This window comes from Strongylocentrotus purpuratus, unplaced genomic scaffold, assembly GCF_000002235.5.
Source record: "Strongylocentrotus purpuratus isolate Spur 01 unplaced genomic scaffold, Spur_5.0 spur5_scaffold_1, whole genome shotgun sequence".
In the NCBI taxonomy this organism is placed as follows: domain Eukaryota; kingdom Metazoa; phylum Echinodermata; class Echinoidea; order Camarodonta; family Strongylocentrotidae; genus Strongylocentrotus; species Strongylocentrotus purpuratus.
In genome coordinates, this window is record NW_022145594.1 from 40506363 (window position 1) to 40528545 (window position 22183).

At 35.9% G+C, this 22183-nt stretch overlaps 1 protein-coding gene across 6 annotated transcripts in view; it reads left to right on the plus strand.

Moving 5' to 3' along the window:
* LOC115917879 (transcriptional regulator Erg-like) overlaps positions 1-20480 on the plus strand; it is a 91557-nt gene extending 71077 nt beyond the window's left edge. For 4 of the 6 annotated variants that reach the window (XM_011674541.2, XM_011674534.2, XM_030978228.1 and 1 more), the window contains 4 exons: positions 2327-2428; positions 6848-6895; positions 8365-8424; positions 16973-20480. In XM_011674541.2, the coding sequence (XP_011672843.1) occupies positions 2327-2428; positions 6848-6895; positions 8365-8424; positions 16973-17499 (737 nt within the window). In that variant the 3' untranslated portion in view covers positions 17500-20480. The remainder of the gene's footprint in view (positions 1-2326; positions 2429-6847; positions 6896-8364; positions 8425-16972) is intronic. The other 2 variants (XM_030978229.1, XM_030978231.1) reach the window with 2 other exon arrangements.
* Positions 20481-22183: the final 1703 nt, after the last annotated feature.

The window sequence follows — 22183 nt, forward strand, 5'->3', positions numbered from 1 at the left end:
AGGAACAAAATATAGGCCGACATAATGGAAGATGGAAATATTAAACATGTTCAAATACAATTTGCTTTACCCTTAAAATCAATAGTAGTTCTCAAAATGCTCTTCTCCTATTTTGTATTAATTATTGGGTTAATTTAATTATAATATACATCTAAACTCTATTTGGGGAATATTAGTAAGTAATAAAGGTGCAAACGAAATGATGTTTAAACAAATTTGGTTAATTATGTTGGTATGCCTTCCAGCTATTGTCACTGTTAAACACTTTAAACATCACCTTTAGGGCATCTGTCGCCAACAGCATACAAATAATTTCCCTGATTATAAAGATACAATTTAAATATCATATATCATATAATCAAAATATGACATTTGTTATCAACCCATCCAGATTATCTAGTAGTTTCAGATGTCGAAATATTTAATTGTGATTCAATTCAAAACTTCTATGTCGTAATGGGTGTTCTTACGTCAACGTTTGTATCAACAGATTGAACAAGAATTTCACCGTTCGAAAGTTTACACGCCTTCAATAAAATACCTCGACGATGAAAAAAAAGAGACACCTCCTCTTGCGAGAGGCACTCTCCATCCTCTTTTGTAGAATACTTTCATTTTCTCCTCTAAGATGCGATCAATAAAGGAAGAAAAATATAGGGAAGGCAGATATTGCAAGAGTATAATACAGCTTCCGTCGAGTTTCATTTATCTGCCGAGCGCAATTACTGTTTTATCTCTTGCCCGTCAAACCAACAAGCCAGTAAATCACTGACAGACACATGCTGTTTTCATAAATTCTCTCATCATTTCGCTGTTATAATTCCTAAGGGACGAGACTCCGCTGCCTCGGACGAGTATAATGTCCTCTTGATTAAATCACTGACTTTATTAGGCTGTGTATTTACACTTCGCCTCCTCGCTTAACGGTGGCGTAGTTAACATCTCCCTGCAGTATCCCCAGGGCTTACGTTGTCTTCTCATACAGAGTAGCGTCCTTTTGACTGTTGCACTGACACAATTGCTTATAAGTGGGACTGTAGGTCTTTTATGTATTACGATTGAAATGGTTCATAGATTCATTTCAATTTTCCTAGACAGTATTCGCTTGAGAATTGAACAGATTTTACGCTCAGTGAATACGCCTATATGAGTCATTGTCTTGCTCTTATGAACACATGCAAGGCTAAGAAGGTCCTTTATAAACAATTTGCTGAAAATCTGTAACGTTATCCACATTGCCTTTGTCGTATTTGTTAACAGAAAGTATACAGTGAGCGTGTTTCAAGGATTGTCCGATTCCTTAATTGGATTTGCATTATTGTTTGATTTTTCGCTCTCCAATTCTATCCGATTTTAACATGATAACTGAAATATACCTGAGCCTACTCTTTCATTAAAATTGTACATGAATATTATGGACAATATCTAGAGAATATTGAACATGAAGGCTGCTTCGAAGGAATTAATAATTAATACTGGGAACACTAAGACTTTAGAAGAAATAATATTTCATACAGAAAAAGTTGCATATTGTGCTTTTTTTTCTACTACAATAAAATGTCTATACAAAGTGTATATTCTGAGATATAGATTTCTACAAATTGAGACGTTTTTTTTCTTCAATTAGACTAGTATCTCCCATGCTTATTTTGTTATGTAACGTTTCCTTATGCACTGTTAAGACTGGGTCAAATTTCTTATAATTTTGATGATACACATTTTGAAGGTACTTGCAGTACACATCGATCAATATATATGCTGCATGATCAACTTCTTTTGATCGATTCTACACCGTTTCCTTCACAATGCAATCGCATGACCAGAACTCAACTTTATCTTTAAATACATGTAGAGTCTTTGTAAATCTGGACTATTCTTCCGTGAGAAATGGTTAAGATAAAGGTAAGTACTGGTCAATTGCATGTCCAAGGATGTGGCCTGCAACGTTAGGAAATGATGATTGTGCAGTGCATTACGTATTGGGAATTTGAGGTATCATTAGCGCTATATATGACAAAACACATTGACACGCAGTAAAACAAACAAAATCAAAGCACATGGATATGGATACACGGGACTACACACACGTGTCGCATTACAATTTGGTCTTGGTGTATGACTTTTGCAGTCACATTTTAAAACATGGAGGCATTTCATGAACAACCCTTCTCACGAGGCATTTCTGCAATGACATCCTGTCACACAGGAATGAAAAAGAATGGGAAAACCAACAGATATATATAGATAGAAATGGTTCACCTGTACCCCCAGCCTCAGTCTCTCCAGTTAAAGGTGTCCTCTGTTATTTTATCTCCTCTTTTTACAGGGTTTACACAAACATCGCCTACCTTGCCCAAGCCTGGTATCGATTCCTCCGCTACACAAATTAGACCCGCAGGGAGGCCGGCCTATGGGGGCAGTGATTTCGGTAAGACCGAGAAGGACGTTTTGTAGAAAATTGACACTTACGCTTTGCAAGTTTTACACAAGTTTTATACAAGCATATTAAACTTAGAAAGTGCACAGCACCAATGGTGAAAATACCAAGAGTGGGGTACTGTAGAAGGGCAAACTTTCCCCGTCCAAATACCGACAAGGGCAATAACGGTACCAGTGTCTTCGGAGTATGGAACTTTAGAAGAAATAAAATACCAGAGGCAAATTTTCTCCGTCAAAATAAAGACAAGGACAATAAAGGTACATATGAGGGACGTGAGAATAACACAAAATACAAACTACAAAGGGAAAAATTTGCCCTACAAAATAGCCACAAAAGCACTCGATACACAAGTGTATACAATTATCTTAAACTTCCATTTTTTTATAACCGGTCAGCCATGGCTTACATGACAATCTCAGTTAGATTAATTTTACCACAAGCTAGAATGATTTTTTTTTTGGAAAAAGGAAACTGTTCGTGGTCGTGAATACACACTATTTCGTTAAGTGTCATTTGGTACTTGCATTGGTCTAGGACTATAGACATTCACTTAATACATGCACCCTATCAATACGTCTGACATGGAATAATTTATAGCACAGGCGGAGTTAATACTTATATGCCCGCATTCTAGGGCCATTACAGCTAATAATAATACTGGGAAAGAATCATTCTGTTTTTGGTGTCGATGCCAGGACTGAAAATCATGAAAATAGAGAAACCTAAAAACATAAAATGTATTGGAAATGTCCAGCATGACCTTTAGAAAAAATAGATCACTTCATTTCAAGAAGGCGAGTCAGATTAATTTCAATCAAGAAGAAAACAGACTTTTACTGAAACATAAGGTGCGTTTGTGAAACCCGGCTAGATAACTTCACATGCACCCATATCATATCAATGCTAAAGCTTTGCACAATGCACAACGTCTTTATTTGTGACGTGTTTTGCTTTGATGGTGATCACGGCTAATGATGGCGGTTAATCAAAGACAAAGCGTTGCCAATTTAATACTCTCATGAGCATGTGATCACGAACTGACCTGTCCGGTTCGCGTGGCCAAAGGGAGAAAGAGAGAGAGAGAGAGAGAGAAAGTGAGAGAAAGATAGAGTGAGAAAGAATGAGAGAGAGAAACAGAGATTACTAGCGAAAGAAAGATAGAACGATATTGAAAGAGAGAGAGAGAGAGAGAGAGAGAGAGAGAGAGAGAGACAGAGACAGAGGGAGAAAGAGAAAAAAGAGAGAGAGGAGATAAGTAGCCTTTTAATCACTCGGAAACGCGCTTTAATTAAAGTCAACCGTCTCGTTGTAAGCGCTGTTAGTACATGCAGGTGGTTCTGGTAGTGCCATTGTCTCGACTGTCATGCATTTAAAATGCTTAACATGGTAGATTAAAAGGGGGTGTTCCCGCTGCCGAGGATTTATCTAGTGTATAATGGTTCGAAAATATCTCTGTTTGCCATGGTGGCAATAAGTACTAAATAATGCATTAAATAACCACATTTAAATTATGTATGAGTTCACGTTTTTTTGTGTTAAACACTATTTTTGGACTGTTTTGGACTGTTTTGGACTTCCCATTGCACAGATAACAGCAACAAAATAAATAAGCACACACACATCTATATAAAGCAATATAAAAAAAAATACTTTCGAAAGGTAATTTCAGTGGCCTTGTACGTCAACTTGATTTTTATAAGACATACAATATGTATTCAAATTATCCTCGAGTTGATTTGTTGAAAGTAGTTCCGATCATGTCATATATATATATATATATATCATTCAAATTTGGAAATATACATATATCGACAGTGAATCGAGACATTCAATGTCATATAAAGGTTTATAGTATCGACAGAGAATGTCATGTATATATATATATATATATATATATGTTTATAACATTCACTTGTTTAGAACTGTTTCAACGTTGTATTTGTTCTGTTGTTGCAAAAACATTATTTTTTCTTTAACTTTTCTTTAACTAGAATTAAACGTAACGTGTATCATCCATTCTGACGTAAATCACATAAATCGTACACTGGTGAAGCAATGGAATTTTGTTTTACAGACATTTTGAAGGGAGATAGGAAAATTTATGAAATGTCTTTGAGTTTGAGAGTGGTTACAGGAAAAGGTTGGTAAGAGATGGGCTGATGTATTTTTGTCTGGAAGGCTTGGACATGGCCTAGCCAAGTTGATTATAGCTCGCTATCGGTGTACACTAGCGGATATATGCGATCGCATTGTCGGAATGCCGGGTCGTTGTTATTATCTTTTCTCCCCTGCCATCCCAGCCCGACGTTTTCTCTATTCACCAAACCACCTGCTCGGGAAATGAACCAAAAAACAAGCACAAGGGGTCTATTGACGGATTCGTAGCCATCAGGTCCTGTGATCATATTCAGTTTTTCTTTCATCCGCCTCTCCTTCTCATCCCCTTCCAGCTATACTCGACGATGCAGCGAGCGAGAAAGAGATGGAAGAAGGGGGAAAGGGATAGAGGGGAAATATCACAACAGGGGTATTCCAGTGCTATGTGGATTCGTTGCTGTTATAAAGCGCTTTCCTGGTTTCGCGATCGATAACTAAATCTTTTTTCCGTTGTCAGCGAGCATTATCTCTCGCGTTTGTCCATGCGATTAAGGGAGGTAGACAGCGGGTTAAAGAAAGAAAGGGCACGCGAAGGAGAGATAGATAGAGGGGGTTAAAAGAACGGACGAATGACGAAGAGAGAAATGGGAGAGAGAGAGAGTACATGAGAGATACGGAGGGGGGGGGGGGATATAAAGAGAGATAGAGAGTAAGACAGACAGGCACAGAGGAAAGCAGATATAAAGAATAAGATAGATTAAAACAAAGAGTCAGAACAAATTTGCAAAAAGTACATTGGAAGAGTGGTGAAGAGGCGCATAAGGCGAGAGAGAGAGGGAGAGAGAGAGAAACAGGAACATATACCAAAACCAAGGGAAAGACACAAATTATAATGAATGGAAGTATATATTTTTATGTATACAGTATATAATTATGGGAGTAATAACACGGATCGAAAAAGAAAGAGTGACAGGGAGAAAGAGAGAGGGGAAGAAAGAGAGAGAGAGAGAGAAATAAAATGGAGGGAGAGGAGAAGAATGGATGCATGATCTCAATCTCTAACATAAATTCCTTCCTGAACTCTCGCTCTTTTCTTTTTTTCTTCTTTTTTTTTCTTGTCGATGATCACCGTCCATTGTGAAGCTCTAAATTGTCCCTCCGCCACGCTTGTGGAGTAATTAGCCCCCGTCGGATTTTATTAGGGAACTAGAGCTTAGTCACCTCGATAAGCCAGCCGGCACGAGCCAATCAAATCCCACCATTCACGGCTCCCCTATTCAACCATTTCGGAAAGAAAACACACCGGCGGAGGCTTCGGAAAATACCCCCTTTTTCCCTGTTTTGGGGAAACATGGACAAAATCAATGCGATAGTAAATGAAGAGGTTACAGAATAAATCAGATCGGCTCTGTTCGACACCTCAATAGAAATTCTGTTATTATCAGTATAGACATTTGGGGAAGAAATATTACAACTCCCTTTTCTCTCTTCTCTCTCTCTCTCTCTCTCCCTCTATACAGATTATAATAGTTCAAGTTGTGGCGGAAATTTTCTACTGCAAGTAGAGAAATAGAGAAACTGAAAAAAGGGAAGTTGAAAAAATCGAATTGTTGGCTTAGCAGGAGAAAAAAATTAGCACTTAAAATATTGACAAACAAAAGTTAACGCCTTGTAGTAACATGTACGTCGTGAAACATAGATACGTCATTTTCATATTCATGTCAATGCAGTTTCTGCTTACAGCATTTTTGGGAACAAAGAACACCTTTACTTCCTTTGCGCACCGCGTGGTTTGAAGAGAGTTTTTTGTTTTTAATGTTAGGTTGATGTTAAGCATGCATATTCCTTGCTGGCATCAATTCACTCAATAACGACATTATTATCGCAGCATCCACGTCTCAAATTGTGATTAATACTCATAATCAAAGCGCCAATGATCAAAGGGCAAGGCCCTTAAAAAAGAAATCACCAACATCAAACAGTGACATTTAACTTTGGAGAGCACCGCGGTGGTTGAGCGCCTGCGCTTGCAAACATACATACACACCGGGGACACACACAAACAATACACGCCCAAATCCATACCACTTGCAAGGCGTACATGATAAGCCAGCATTGGCGTGCATATCGTGTATTATACGTGGCGCCATAGTCCATGGCTCTTGCACACCGGGGTTAATAGCGCTTGGTGTTTGCACCCCTGATCTTGTCTTGCTACCATTCTACTCCACCCCTCTGGCTCATAGAAGACCCGCATCATGGTTTCTGTCATCAATCGTCACCATTCTTTTCTCTCTCATCCCAACACAGATCCGTACCAAGTCTTCGGGCACACAAGCAGGACACTTGCAAATCCTGGTAAGTCTATCTTATTATCATATCACAGTAAACAAAAGCATAAAGATTCTCAAAATCAACCCTACGCAATCTCAATGGCATTTTGAGTCAATGATTAAAAAGTACGGATATTATAATGATATGACATACATTTTGGAAACAGAATGTTAGGGCATCGATATTGCTCTCCAGTTGATTAATATAAACTTTTATGATAGTGTGTTTATTTAAAAAACATGTGAAACAATGTTTTCAGGTCTCTTATATACCAGGGACCTGTTTCATAAAACTGACCACTGATGGTAGCTTTGCCATTACTGGTAACATCCATGGAAACCTTGATTTGATTGGCTGTTGAGGGATGTTACCGTGGTAGTTAATATTAATGGCAACGTTACCAACCAGTTTAAAGCAACAGCGACAAGGACCAAGATGCAAACAGTATTGTATCTGACTTTGCTATTTTGTATAAAGATGTTTGAGTAAACAGGTTACTAATTTATGTTGGTCTAGTTACACATCTACTATACATCTTATTCAAACGAATCAATTTGTTAAATTTGCAATATTAATAATCCTTTTATATTTCTATACTGTTATAAATAGAGAAGTTGAGACAATAGAAAGGAAACTTATTATCCATCAGACATAATTGATTATTCATTATTGATGACGCATGTCACTTATTTATAAAATCTATTATTATGAATATGATTATTTAAATGTACACCAAATCAAAAAGTAATATTTTACGTTTTTCACAATTGTATATGAATTTTAGTGTAGTAGTGTACTCTATTTAAGAACATGCACGAGATTGCATGCCGATTGTATCTCAACTTTAGTTAACATCTGAATTCATACTACTGATTTATTTTTCATAATTTCCGCCATGTTTATAACACATCCATGAATAAATCATCATCATTCTCAATTGTATCACAATCATATCTTTTGTGTCAATACATTTATTTTCTCTCGTTCATTTCAGTTAATTTTTTTAGATGATTTACAAAATAATAGTCTTTCAAATTATTAGCAAATTGATGACTATATCTTATAGATTTGTTGAAGAGAGAATCCTTCAATATATTCATGACACTTTTATTTTTCCAAGTGTCATCTTGTGTCATAGCAGTTACATTATCAAGCGTATTTTAAGTGTTCATATTAACCCTTTTTACTTAAAATTCGTCATTTACCCAAAACTAAAATCTGATAAAAGTAAACTAATTTTTAGAGATATATTGATGTAGTTCGTATCACATCTAAACTAAAATAAAGACCATGCATCTTCATTTAATTTCATTCATCCATTACATGTATTTATAAATGTATTGAAGTAATAGTACTATTTTCTGGCCATCCGTGAGTTAATTTATCATTCATTTCAAATCTTGAGCTAAGCATTTCGGCATTCAATTACTGCAACCATCATGAAAATACTTTTTACTTATCGTACCTTTTTATTATTTTTCTTTCTTTGCCAGTAATTCCAAGTGATTGGCAAAATCTACAATCCGTGATATTAGCACTCAGACATAACAAAGGTACGAGAAATTTATTTAAATTATTGAATTTCACTACTGCAAAAACAGTTGGAGTAAATGTTTCTACTTCTTTTCATGAAATGATTGTGACTCTACTATATTTTGTATTTTTTAATATTCTGTGTACTTTATTGATCAATAAGTATTCTTTAACAACGATTTATCAATTAAAGTTCTTAAAAGATATAAACTATATCAAGAATAAATCTTGTTGTCACAATCATTTTATGAAAATGGTTATTTCGAAAAATTATTCCAACTTAATGAGCAACAGTGTACATAATGCATCGGTCTTGCTATTAAATATGCTTGCTAATGAGTTCAGTATTGAAACAAAGCATTTTAGAAAACTGACTTTAATTTAAAACTGTCTTGGTATGATTTATGTAAAAGAAATGGATATGGAATTCGGAATGAGTTTGCATGGATCTTCTGTAATGATAAATACCATTCTTATGTTTAATTGCAAGGAATTATTCTAAGTGAATTAAATCGTGCATTTTATTGTCGCCTGATCGAATTTTTTTGTAATGGTATGTGCATGTTTGCAGTTGCCTTGTTTCGATGGTATTTGCGTATACATACTTACCCAGGAATTAATTTCCTTGCAATCCTCGGTGCCTTTCTTACTTCCTTCGCGTCTCTCTCTCTCTCGGTACGCTCTTTTTGTTGTTTCACTATAATAGATAAAAATAGATAATGAAATAATAATAAATAAATATATACAAGTAAATAGATAAAAGACTTTTCCCAAAGAGAAGTTCAACAAAACGTGAAACAAACAATTGGCAGTAAAAAAAAGAAAAGCACCAACAACTTGTAGAAAAAGATAATATAGATAGTATTCATAGAAATAAACAAGGATTATGCCAAATAAGTTTGGAGTTTTAACGTCTGTAATAAATGAAGTTAAAACAGGAATCGAAAGTCTGCGAAAAATCAAACCTTTCGTCTCCATTTATGTTTGTTCTACACTTAAAGAGGTTCGGTTTTTTTCTGGAGGCATGTGAAACAACAAAAAAAGCTTTGAAATATTCTAAAATTGGCCTTCGCATTCCGTCAGTAAACTATGCTGAAGGCGATCACTTTTATATAAATGTGGGGATCTAAATACTAATCTTTTGACATTTCTGTCTGTTTTTTTGTTTATTTGGGAAGGAGCGTCAACTTTAATCAGCCCATTACAATGAATTTCAGCAGTCATTTTACACCACCATTTAGTTGATTGAGCTAAAACACTCTCCGTGAAATGCATTTGGCTCATCATTTCGTAAAAAGTCTCAAGAAATAGCAATCAGAATATAAAGCCTTCTATCGGATGCTTTTCCTGTCGCGGTCTTTCTTGCCATCTCGACTTTTCACCCCTTCAATTTCCCGAGAGCGTGGCGGGCGATCCGGCGTCGCCGCGTCTCACAATCATCGTCGGGCAAGTTCCCCGTGAGTCTCAAGTTACCACTCCGTGGATCATTCAGCTACTTATGGCACCGGCGCGTGACGCGTCCGAGATGTGCCAGCGACCCGCAAGCATGTGCTTCTTCATCGCCAGCATTGCGCCGTAGCCCGCGGGCAGGCAACACAAGCCTATCTCCAGAAAATGAAGAAGACAATTCGCGCGACTTCTCGGGATATCAGAAAACATGGGCGCGAGAGGGAAGAGGATATAGGGACTCCCGACAAGAAGGGGGTGTAAGAAGAAGGGAAAAAAGGGCCAGGGGAAAGAAGAGAGAAATCACTTTGGGTGAGATGTATAGGATATGAAACTTAGAAAGCAGTATGTAGGGGTTGGGAGATGAAGTGCCCGATTCTGTTCCGCGAGAGAGAGGACCTGAAGCACCCTCTTAAATTTGGAGTTTGTCGTCCCGGCGAAACGAGACGCAGATTTGCAGTTTGCGATACCTTGCGGCCATTTTGCTCACTTTAAAGACGACTCCATATTATCTCTTATAGCTTTCTAATTATACGAAGCGGGTCAGATTCAAGCATGGATCATTCGAGCTTCGCGCTGAAGTAAGATTGTTTTCGACTCTCTCTCACCGCGGTTTTGATGTTACCTCACAAGGAGCAGACGGCAGCTATACTTCCCTTTTCTCTTTCCTGTTAGTTTTGGCGCGCGATCTCATTCGCACGTGTAAACAGCTTTGTGACGTAACAATCCACCGTGAGGTGACGTCATCGTTGTTGGAATAGTTCACGCCGTTTCGCCACAAATCAGCATCAAATATCCATAAACGAATAATAGGGAAAGAAGAAAAATTACTTATCCTTTTATATTATGTTCTTGTGCATAAAGTACGAGACGGGGAAGATTAAAAGCATGGCAGCAAACGAAATAAACAAAAGTATTGGCATATCTTTATGATCTTTTTCGAGAATGACTTAAAAATAGTCAAAATAACGACACCAATTCTACATTATTAACTGCAGCGGTGAGATACAAATGGGATGAAGATTTAAAGTATTTAAACAAGGTAAACTTACTAGAAAAATAATCAGATACAAACTCTGTTAAAATGTTCCTTTCTATCATGGTAGACATTCGCAGAATTTCTCGGTAGCCTTATATTTTCATTTAAGAAATTATTGTTAGAATGCCAGTTCGTCACTTTACAGCGCAGAAATAAAACAAAACTGTCGTAACAAAGAATTTTCCATAAAAATGTATTTTCTCTCACTGCGTAACACCATTGTGTTTTGTAATATCCATAGAATAACCATTTTGCATTTGAATCAGTATCCATATGTGAGATCACAGACACGTTTGCAAAAATAATTAAATTAAACGTAATAATCAGGAAATGCCAACCATTTCAGAATTGATATAATTCACATTTCTGTCGGCCACATTCTCTTCGCTATTTGCATCCTTTAACTCTATGCTAACCAGGGCCCTGTTTCACAAAACTTGTTTTCAATAGGGAGTTGTACAAACCTGTTATAAGCTACTGAAATCATTACATTTGATTGGCTGAGAGCCAATTTGTGATAGAATGTTAGCCTTTATTGTTGATTAAAAAGTGTTATGAAACAGGGCCCGAGTTGTACGTATAATTGATCATAACTAAACAAGTGGACCAGGATAAAATAAATGATTAACAAGCCTGACAGGAAAGAAAATAGTCGTTTTACAACCGAATTGGATCCGAGCAAGGCGAAAGGCGTGAAGAGCAAAGCACTGAATACTAATCGTGTTTAGTCAGGCAAGACTGACCAAACACCCAGCCGTTCCAATCAGTGCAGCTGAATCTCTATTGTAATAGGCCATTGGGGGACAGCTGAAACGTGTCGAAGAGACGCGAGAGGAGACTAGCAACAGGTCACCCCACTGTCATGAATATGATCTGTAAAATAAGAAGAGAAAATTATGACGAACATAAAGAAAATTAAAGTATTATTAAACACAATAGTAATAAATATTTTTTCATCAAAAGTCGGAATAACTAAATGTTATAATTACGATTACGGGCAATCAGAGATAGAAACTAATTGAAAGACGGTGCGATGATATTAGGGGTTGTAATTCTTTCCTGATTGGGCTTTCTAGTTTTCGTGTTTTGGCTTGTGTTATCTAATAAAATCCAAAGCATTCAGAGAAAAATAATAAATGACATTGCTCAAAGGAACGGGGAATAGAACTAATTAGAAGGAGTAAATTGAAAGGGGAAAAAGATGAATTTAACGGTCTAAGAAGGAAGTCTAATTCAATTCGATTCAATAAACATCCTTCTGTTTCTCCTAATAACACATGAAAATCAAACACATCAATGATATTGAATCATATATTTTATTACAAAAAAAGAATTACAAAATTATTAGTTTTAACAGATAAAGGACGTGCGATAATAGAATAGAATCAAAAGAAAATACAACCACCAAAATCGGGATAAGACGACACATTGCCTAACATACCAACAACAACAAAACGACAAGTAGTGGGATAGTGATGATGACCGATGCAATACGTCCAGAGGATACCAAAGAGGGTTGGGGAGGGGGCAGGCAAGAGGCGGAGGCGTCAATTTTGTTCTTAATGAGTATTAGCTTTTATTGCCCGTCCTGAACAAACCAAAAGCCGGCTGGCCTGGACTCGCTTAGTTTGTCTTCTTAACCGTCCATATCGACTATCTGTCAAGTAGATTCATGCCAGATTTGTACTCACGCCAATCAGCGTACAAGGGACTGAAGACTTTCCTTGCCAAAACATTCTACATAAAGCTACCATTTATTCACTTCAGCCGTCTTAAAAGCGAAAACAAAAAGATGATGAAAAATTACATTACATTGTGATTAATTGACTTTTTTCTTTGACTGATTTCGGTTTTATAATAAAACAACAATGTCCACTAAATCAGGATAAATCGAATCAGCGCACTGCAATTTCACTTCAAAAATGTTATCTTATACAAGCTTGCAATTCAAACCACTGTGTTTATGAAAATTATTTGTTTTAAAACAGAAATCAGTTATTGCCCACGTTACATTGTCAGTACAAAAGTAGTAACGTTTTATTTAATTAATATTAATAAATATGCGCATCATCTATCTCAAGATCTGCCCACTTCAAATTCGTTTTTAAATGAATTTCATATAACATGAATATTGTTTTATGAAAGTCATAGGAACTGCTACTTTTTGTAAAATCAATTCATTGAAATGTTAGGCATGTTAAGATTTCGTTTAACAGGAAGGGAAACCGTTCGGATTCTAAATCAAACCTATCTATATTATACCATAATTGGTTAGGTAGTCAAGAGCATGCAATTGAAGGATGTTGGACTTCAATATGTTTAATTGAAATCACTTGTATGATTATAATTGTGCGATATTGAGCATATATTTACATTTCTCTAACGAACAAACCTTACATTATGATAAGCGCTTGTTAATTATTTTAATCAGCTTATTAATGTTGTGTATGTGGTAGAATTAAATTTCTAAATAAAGGAATTAATAGATAAATAATCAAATAAATTTATAAATAAATAAATACACGAATAATAGATAGATGAATAAATTAATGAATTAATTAAAACAGAATCAAATACATAAATGAACCTGCAGAAAGAACCATATCTCATTCTATCATATCTGTCTTTACAAAATGGTATTATTTGATAATTCTGATACCAATGTGCGCTATATTTATAACCCTTGTAGTGTATTTGACATGGTGTGCTTTCTTCTGTAATCATTCCTTTGTACTTGTACTTGTACATGCATGTGTGCATACGAACACTCTTCACTTCTTCGTTTTTTCAATTTCGATTCAATTCAAATAAATTCATTACCATATCTACATCAAAACACGAAAAAATGCTTATATAAAATGAAGATCAAGTGACATTTACAATGCTCATTTTTTGGCATTACGTTTAATCTAGTAGCCTTCCATTCATGTCTGCAAGATAATACATCATGATTCAACCCGGCAAGTTATCATGTATATTTTCTGTCCGAATATAAACGGAGTGAATTCGATGCGGTTCGATGACACAAAGGAAAGATTTCATCTCTTTGGAGCCAGAGGGGCCCTAACTCGTATCATGTTAAACCGTGTGAACGCCCTTTTAGCTCCAGACCCAATCGCGATCATTATTGCCAACACGCTCGTGGAGGCATTGCCTCCCGAAGACACGCGTTCGATTTTATTGACTTATGGAGTCAGGCAAACTGAAAAGGTTTCCAGCGGACGGATATTTACAATTGGCTGTCTTCTAGTCCTCAATTGCACCCTCTAAAGTCTTCGACATTACCGTGTATGCTTGATCAAACAGAAGCACACTCGGCTCGTTGCATCCCGAAGTTCGCCTCGGTGTACAGCTCTACCGAGCGACGTCGTGGCGCTGGCCCTTTAAACCTTTTAACCCAGGTTAACATGTCGTTTTTCCGAAGGTTCGTATTTAAAATCCGAAGGCTCGTTTGTTCTCCGAAGGATCATAAATCTGAAATTCCAAAAGATGAAACAGGGTTTGTCACTCTCAATATCACATCTACTACAACTAAAATGATAAAAATTCACTGGAGTGTTGCATACAATTGCCGATGTGTTTCTCAGACACATAAATATCCTCATTAGGGAAGAGTCAATATTTTATATACTTTGACTTCTTTCACTCACCCGCTCTCTCTCTCTCTCTCTCTCTCCCTCTTTCTGTCTCTCTTTCTGTCTCTGTCTCTCTTTCTCTCTCTCTCTCTGTCTCCCTCTCACAATGAAATAATCGAGACTATACTAATTTTTGTGTGGATGTATTACGGACTATAGATCGAGCTAGTAATATCTTGAATTGTGCTCGTATACTATATATATATATATATATATATATATATATATATATATATATATATATATATATGAAATCAGTAACAAAATCAGTAATCAAAATCAAAATCAAAATCAAAATCAGTAATAACGCCAGTAACCTTGACGAGTGTGTGACAAGAATAAAATGCAACAACAACATGGAAATAAGGATAAATGCCCAAGTTATCACAGAAAATGCTTCCCTTTAATCTTGAAACATATCGTATCATCACAAAGGGTCATCTTCTTGATGACGCTTAAGACGGCAAGGAAATGTTAAAATTCATGAAAAAAATTTCCACTCCTTTGATAAATATTGCTAATAAATCACGGTTAGATAGAAAAAAGGCGTTGATATTTCCCTAGTCGGCAGCGAATCTTTCTTTTCTTTCCTTCGTCTGAACCCCGGTGTCCGCTTGCCTGAGCATTCAAGGCTTCGCACTTCAGAAGTGCCACGGCTGTAGGGTATATCTAAGCTGAACAATGACGACGAGAGCTTCGACAAAACATCCAAACATATTTCTCCCACATCGCGAGAGTATTTTTTTCAATAAACGAAGATGAAAAGAAGAGAGTGTCATCCAGACTTAAGATACGATGAGATTCTTTTAGGGAAGGTGATGCAAAGCGAGTAGGCAGCGTTTGTGCAAGAAATATAGTTTGTCCTTCTATTTACAGGGATTTATAAAATCAAACAAAAGTGTGATCGTCAACGCGAAAATTCTCTATCACAATTAATCAAAGAAATGATATTCTGCTCATATGCGTCTCCGAAATAACTGAGGTCAAATGAGATATTCAATTTCAAATATCGTCTCTTAAATATAAAAATAAACTTTTTGTTGTTTAAGTAACCTCTTTATCGGCATCGCGTCTGAAGGAGAAACAGTTTGACGCTCTTGCAAAGCCAATTTTTATTGAAATCCGAACAAAACACGCAAGAAAACAAACCCGTCTCCATTGGCAAATTATTTTTATCGCATAAATGCCACTTTCGACCGGTAGATTTTGTTAATGTATAATTTGATAAGCCTTTTCATTGAAAAAGAGATGTAAAGTCAAGAAAACTGCTTGCTCTTTGATCCTTAGGTCACGAAGATGCTTTAATATGTTTGAGGGGAATTCTCCTCGCGTTTATTTGTTTCATTTTTATTAGTTATTTTATGAATATTTCATGACTATTATAAAACCTTGATTGATTTTTTTTTTTTATCTTGCAATATTTGTTTTTATTACACTCGCAAGGTATGCTGTTTATTGTTATAAGAGAAATAACTCGTCAATGCTGCATAATAACATTGCGTTGTGGCTTGATAAGCATTTGCATATGCATTTATCCTCGCAAATTGCACTTTACAATTACAGAGTAATATATTTACAATATATATTACCTATAAATCTTACTGGGTGTAATCAACACTGATTTAAAAAAGAATTTTTTTTTTAGGGGGTAATACAAAGTCATTGGAATTTAATGGTACATGTAAACAATGGATTAAAAAAAAAATATTGGATGATGCGCATTCGCCTAATAAATGTATGAAAGCATTGTTAATTAATTATCATCATTTTGCTTGAAATGTTTATCATTAAATTGGTGAGCCTATTACGGACGTCGATTGAAAGAGCTCTATGTATCTATACGTTCTGTTAATGCTCCTGAAACTTCGTAACAAGGAAATTTCGTAACAAGAATTGATGGATTCATTACTTTAGTAGTAGCTACAATCCAGATATTTAATGCTTTTTGTTGGAGATCACCTAAACTGCATTTAATCGTAATTATATCTTAATAGGAATAGCAAACAATGCCTGTTTTGCATTTTACCATTTTTACTATTTCTGTTTCATTGTCATTACCTTTATTCGAGTGTGAGAGGGCATTTGAATAGACGATTTTCGTTTTTAAGAATAATACTAATAAATATGACGATCATATAAATATGCGAGATATAAACCCAAGGGCATCCCAGTACCCTTGCCCAATCCCCTCTACTCTATTGAAGTGTGAACCTTACAATGATGTATTACGTAAACGGAACACGTTTTATATGGGATATAAAATAGGGTATTGAAATTGCCAGGGATTTAATTTTAAAAGTCTGTGTTGTCTTGTTAACCGTTTTTAAAGCGCTTCGTTAAATAGAACGTTACCAACCAAAGTGCTTACATTATCATTATCATTACATAGGTCAAAATTCTCTTCCGATTCAGCACTTTAAACACTTTTTTTGTTGTTCGTTTTTGCAGGAAGTGGCCAGATACAACTGTGGCAGTTCCTTCTGGAGCTCCTATCGGACAGTTCCAACGCCAACTGCATCACTTGGGAGGGAACCAATGGCGAGTTCAAGATGACCGACCCGGATGAAGTCGCCAGGAGATGGGGAGAGCGGAAAAGCAAACCCAACATGAACTACGACAAGCTCAGCCGGGCTCTGCGCTACTACTACGACAAGAACATCATGACCAAGGTTCATGGCAAGAGATACGCGTACAAGTTCGACTTCGCCGGGTTAGCCCAAGCCATGCAGCCGGTCCAAGCTGATCCTAGCATGTACCGCTACCAGTCAGACCTCTCGTACCTGCAGAGCTATCACCACCCGACCAAGCTGAACTTTGTGGGTACCCCGATCAACCCGTCCACCAATGCCAGCCTCTTTAGCTCTCACAGTTCATACTGGTCATCTCCAACAGGCGCCAATATCTACCCCAGCGGTCACGTGACACATCCTCACCCGGGTCACATGTCCTCGCACATAGGCACATACTATGGATAACACCAAGTGCCCTTTACCCGTTGCAATTGCCGGACTCTATAACAGACTCTTTATGAAGTGCCATCACTTTTTTGTATTGTATGAAGAAGAAAATGTTGCACAGTCAGATTAAAAAATAAATATACCTATACAAACTGATCGTCTAGAGATCGTGATAGACGCGTAAAGCTGACTATAGAAGGCGGATGCCGCTTTTCTTGTTCGGGACACGTGATAAGTTCGAACGTGGAAATGAGCCGCAATGGACCGCCGCAGAGGGCGTCTCCCATCGTGGAGACCGCAAGAGACTGTACAAAGAAACCAGAGAGGACTGCAAATAATGCCATAGTATTTAGCCTTGAATGCAGTCGATAAACATTTTATATAAATATAATGATAAACTTTTCGACGTGGATCGTCATCAACGAGTATTTTTTTCTTACTGCGAAGTATTGACCTCTTTGTAATGGGTCATCTAGAGAGGGCAGTCTTCTCTATAAAAGATTTATACACCAATGAATTGAAATGTTGCATATACTATTAATAATATTGTTTTGTAAAATACTCATTTGGAGTATGACTAGTTTTAGCCTACCCATTGAATTAGTTTTTAGCTGCATGAAAACCTATACATAAATAATTATATGACTGTTTTGAAATGTCTTTCGTTACTTTTTCCTCACTTCTTTTAATATATGAAAAGAAAGGGATATCTCAAAATATCACAATGTTTATATGTATTAAGTAAGATTACTCTATATTGTATTTTCAGGATAAACACAGACATACCTTAATGATATCTTTTAATTTATGCTACCGTTCTTAAAAGAAACAACTATTTTCACTTATTATGGAATCATTTCCGAAGATTAAATGCCAAACCGAATTTGTCAATGTAACCTGTCCTATCTTCATGAAACCTTTTTGACTTAAACTCCCAAACGATGTATACCTGTTAATCACAATGAAACGGGTTACGTATTTAGTAAGGGTACAACAATATACCATTATCCTCCAATTGATGTATTGTTTAATCAAACGGGGAGTAAACATTATACTTTCATTTATTTGACCCGAGAGGTAGTGCAATTTCAGTACTTTGTAGATCTATTTCTCAATAACTTGTTCGTATTTCTTTGGTACGGGTATAGAAGAAAAAATGCTGTATTTCTCTTGGTTTTTGTGTTGCTATGGGTTGGTTGTGAACATAAACAAAACATTCTACAAATTACATTCAATTTCTGCGGAATTAAAATGTGTATGAAATACTTGTCCCTTATATTGTAATAAACATATGTAGTATTATCATAGTATTTCATTCAAACATTACAGTTACCTTGCACGATCGTGGCAATTGGCTTGGTGACGGTCGGGAAATTTTGTTCTCATGTGGCAAATGATTAAACCCTCTAAAGGTACATTAGTCGCCAATAATGATAATAATAACATAAGTATAATTCTAACACTAAAATAATAATAATAATAATAATATTCTTATTGTATAATGACAATGGAGCATTTACATTGTGTGACATAGCCTGACTGCAAACGAAATAATAAGATAGACGCTGGAATGTAAATGTTCTTAAAACAGAGACATATCTCAAGAGATACGACTTTGATGACGATTGGTGTGTTGTTACTTTGTAACACCTAACGGCTTGTTCAAATATGTCGCGATAAACCGCCGCAATATGGATGTTGACAATGTTATTTGTTATTGTTATTATCATCTTTTTACGTGCACACATTCTGAGTCAGAAGACACATGAACGTGATTAAAACACTTATGTCAACATACAAAGAAAGACATCCGCGGTTTATTACGTCATACCTGATCAAGTCTCAGCCATGCTATTTCATCCAGCGTTTTTCTATTTATTTTTACGGGTCAGTCGTAGGCTATGCAGTTGGTCACAAATTTAGTCACAATTTTTATTGAGGATTTCATCGTATACATCACCTACATAAAACACTTGACGTTCAATGTTATAATTTGAACATTTTATGCATGCTATGCCATTTTGAAGAAGAAAATTACCTACAAATGGAAAGACAGTACAGAATGTGAGAAAAAGCAGACATTCCGTCGATTTGTCATACTTCTTCTGTGAGTAATGAAACCATGATGGATCCTACAATGAAAGTGATCTAATACGACGATTAACAGGAATAGAAAAAAAACAATTATAACTGCCTTTAATGTGTTATATATTAAGACAGGAATACGAGGCCAAAATTACGATAAATATGTTTATGTTATCTTATTAATTTTGTTTTTCTTTTCTGCAATTTTTTTTCTATGAAGTGCAATAACAAGAATTGCAAACATTAATATATATATTTTTTGTTGAAATACTATACCATGATGTTTCCGAACATTCCAATGTGTTACCATTGCAAATATTCCATGGAAATAGAGGTTTTGTTTTATTTATTTTCATTCCGATCTTATTTGATGCTTGCCATCTTTTAGTTGAGAGGTTGCAATACCAGATTTCTTTTTATTATTTCCACTGATCTCTGGCTCGTTTCTGTACAAGAAACATAATATTCTATATAGTTTGAAATTGACATAGCATTACCCATCATTTTAAATGCTATTATGTCATTATTTTTGCATTGTCCTCTTCGTTTTCTGCTAATATATTACTCATGAAAACGAAATTGATCACGAATTGTCAGAGGAATTTGCCAATAAGACATAGTTTGTGTGTCCTTTTGTTGCCAGTTCGATTTATAAGAATTTGACAATAATTATATGTTTTACTGAGTGTATTATATTATGAGAATTTTGTTGATGTTAGTACGATGTACTTAATGTAGAATATAACGCGCAATACAAAGTTTTAAGAAATAGATGATGTTTTACTGAAGTTATGTTTTGTTTATGTATACGTTTTTACAGAGTCATCGACATAATAAAGAATCATGTTTGTAATTTGCGCATGTATAAAAGGCAATGAAAATAAAGGATCAGTTTTTGATTTATAAAAACAAAATTTCTTCCTTTTGGTATTTGGAATATGCTAGGATTTCATTAATTAAGTTTGATAATGGCATATCTAACATAATCATAATGCCATTTTAAATACGTAGTTTTCCATACATACTTATATACCTACCTATACCGCCCTACTGATATGTTACTACACAGCAAGTAATCATTTTACAAGCGTCATTCGTTATATTAAATGAAAATAACTTGTACACTTAAAATCTCAAAGGGACAAAGCCGGAATGCATACCTAATAGATAAATATTATATACAGTATGTCAGAGGGGCAGAGAGAGCATAGAAAAATGTAGGAGAGAGTGAAATAGAGAGAGAGAGAGAGAGAGAGAGAGAGATAGAGAGGGGGATATAAAGGGGAACATAGCAGATACAGATAAAGAGAGAGAGAGATATAGATACAGAGAGTGAGAAAGAGAGAGAGAGAGAGAGAGAGAGAGAGAGAGAGAGAGAGAGAGAGATGATGAGAGACAATGTAATTGTATTTAAATTGTATACAGTAGATACGAGAAAAGTGCTAGAAGACAGGGAATGCGAAAAAGAGAGAAAGAGGGGAGGAGGGAGATAGAGAGGGGAAAAAGGGAAGAGAATGAGAGAGAGAGAGAGAGAGAGAGAGAGAGAGAGAGGGGGGGGGGACGGATGGGGAGAGAGAGGAAGAGAGAAAAAGATGATACACAAACAGAAATACATAAGACATATCCTAAACAAAATCAAGTGGGGCCAATACTAAACAGTTGCCATAATATTCATACTTGCTCCAAACGAAAAGTAAATGTTTCTATTTCATGACCTTACCCCCCCCCCCTAAAGAAAAAAAACATATACAGAGAAGCCTGAACAAAAATCTATGCAGATAGGCCAACTCAAGAAACAAAGCACCACGAAATCAAATAAAACTTTACCATACTTTCAAGACTTTTCGGATAAGCAATACATTTTATGCATTCATTTTCGCCATTAGACTGCTGGACTGGAAAAGGCCCATCAATTAATTTACATCAATTCTTGTTTATCCACAAAATAATAATCAATTTTCAAAGAAATTTTGTGTTTTAAACTTATTTTCTTGGAGAAAACAGGGCTACATTTTGAGAAGCTAGAGTTTAAGCAGAACTGTATGATTAGCACATGTTTTGCTTATATATATATAGTTTTGTATATCATGATCAAAAATCAACTCAGGGGCAAATTCAATACCCTAATGTTTATTTCCTCTATAAAATCATGTTCGAAGAACGTTACGTGTAAAGATAATGCTCGCACATCCAAAGTGTGATGGAGAAGTTTATTGAAATAGTCTAGAGTTTAACTTCTTCATTCAATATAGCTTTAAAATAATGAAAGCGCGAGCATTTCCTTAACTGGTATGAAATCCAAAGAAATTGCTGAATGTTTTTGGGTGACGTCATCACTTCCAACTCCAAGTATAGGGTGCAAAGTGAAATTTTCTGAGCAAAATTATGTCGTGTCTTTGCTCACTGATACAAACAAAAGTATAGAAAAGAAGATTACATTTCCAATATACAATTAATTGGTAATGATTTTAATGATAACCTCGGCAACCCTATATTCAGTCTTTATGGAACAAGGGCAGGAGTATGGTCGTCTCCCGGCTATGAGGAGTTGTCATAGCAACAAGAAAAGGCTTACTCTTCCGTGAGTGGTTCGTTCTTCGGCCATTGGTGAGTTCGG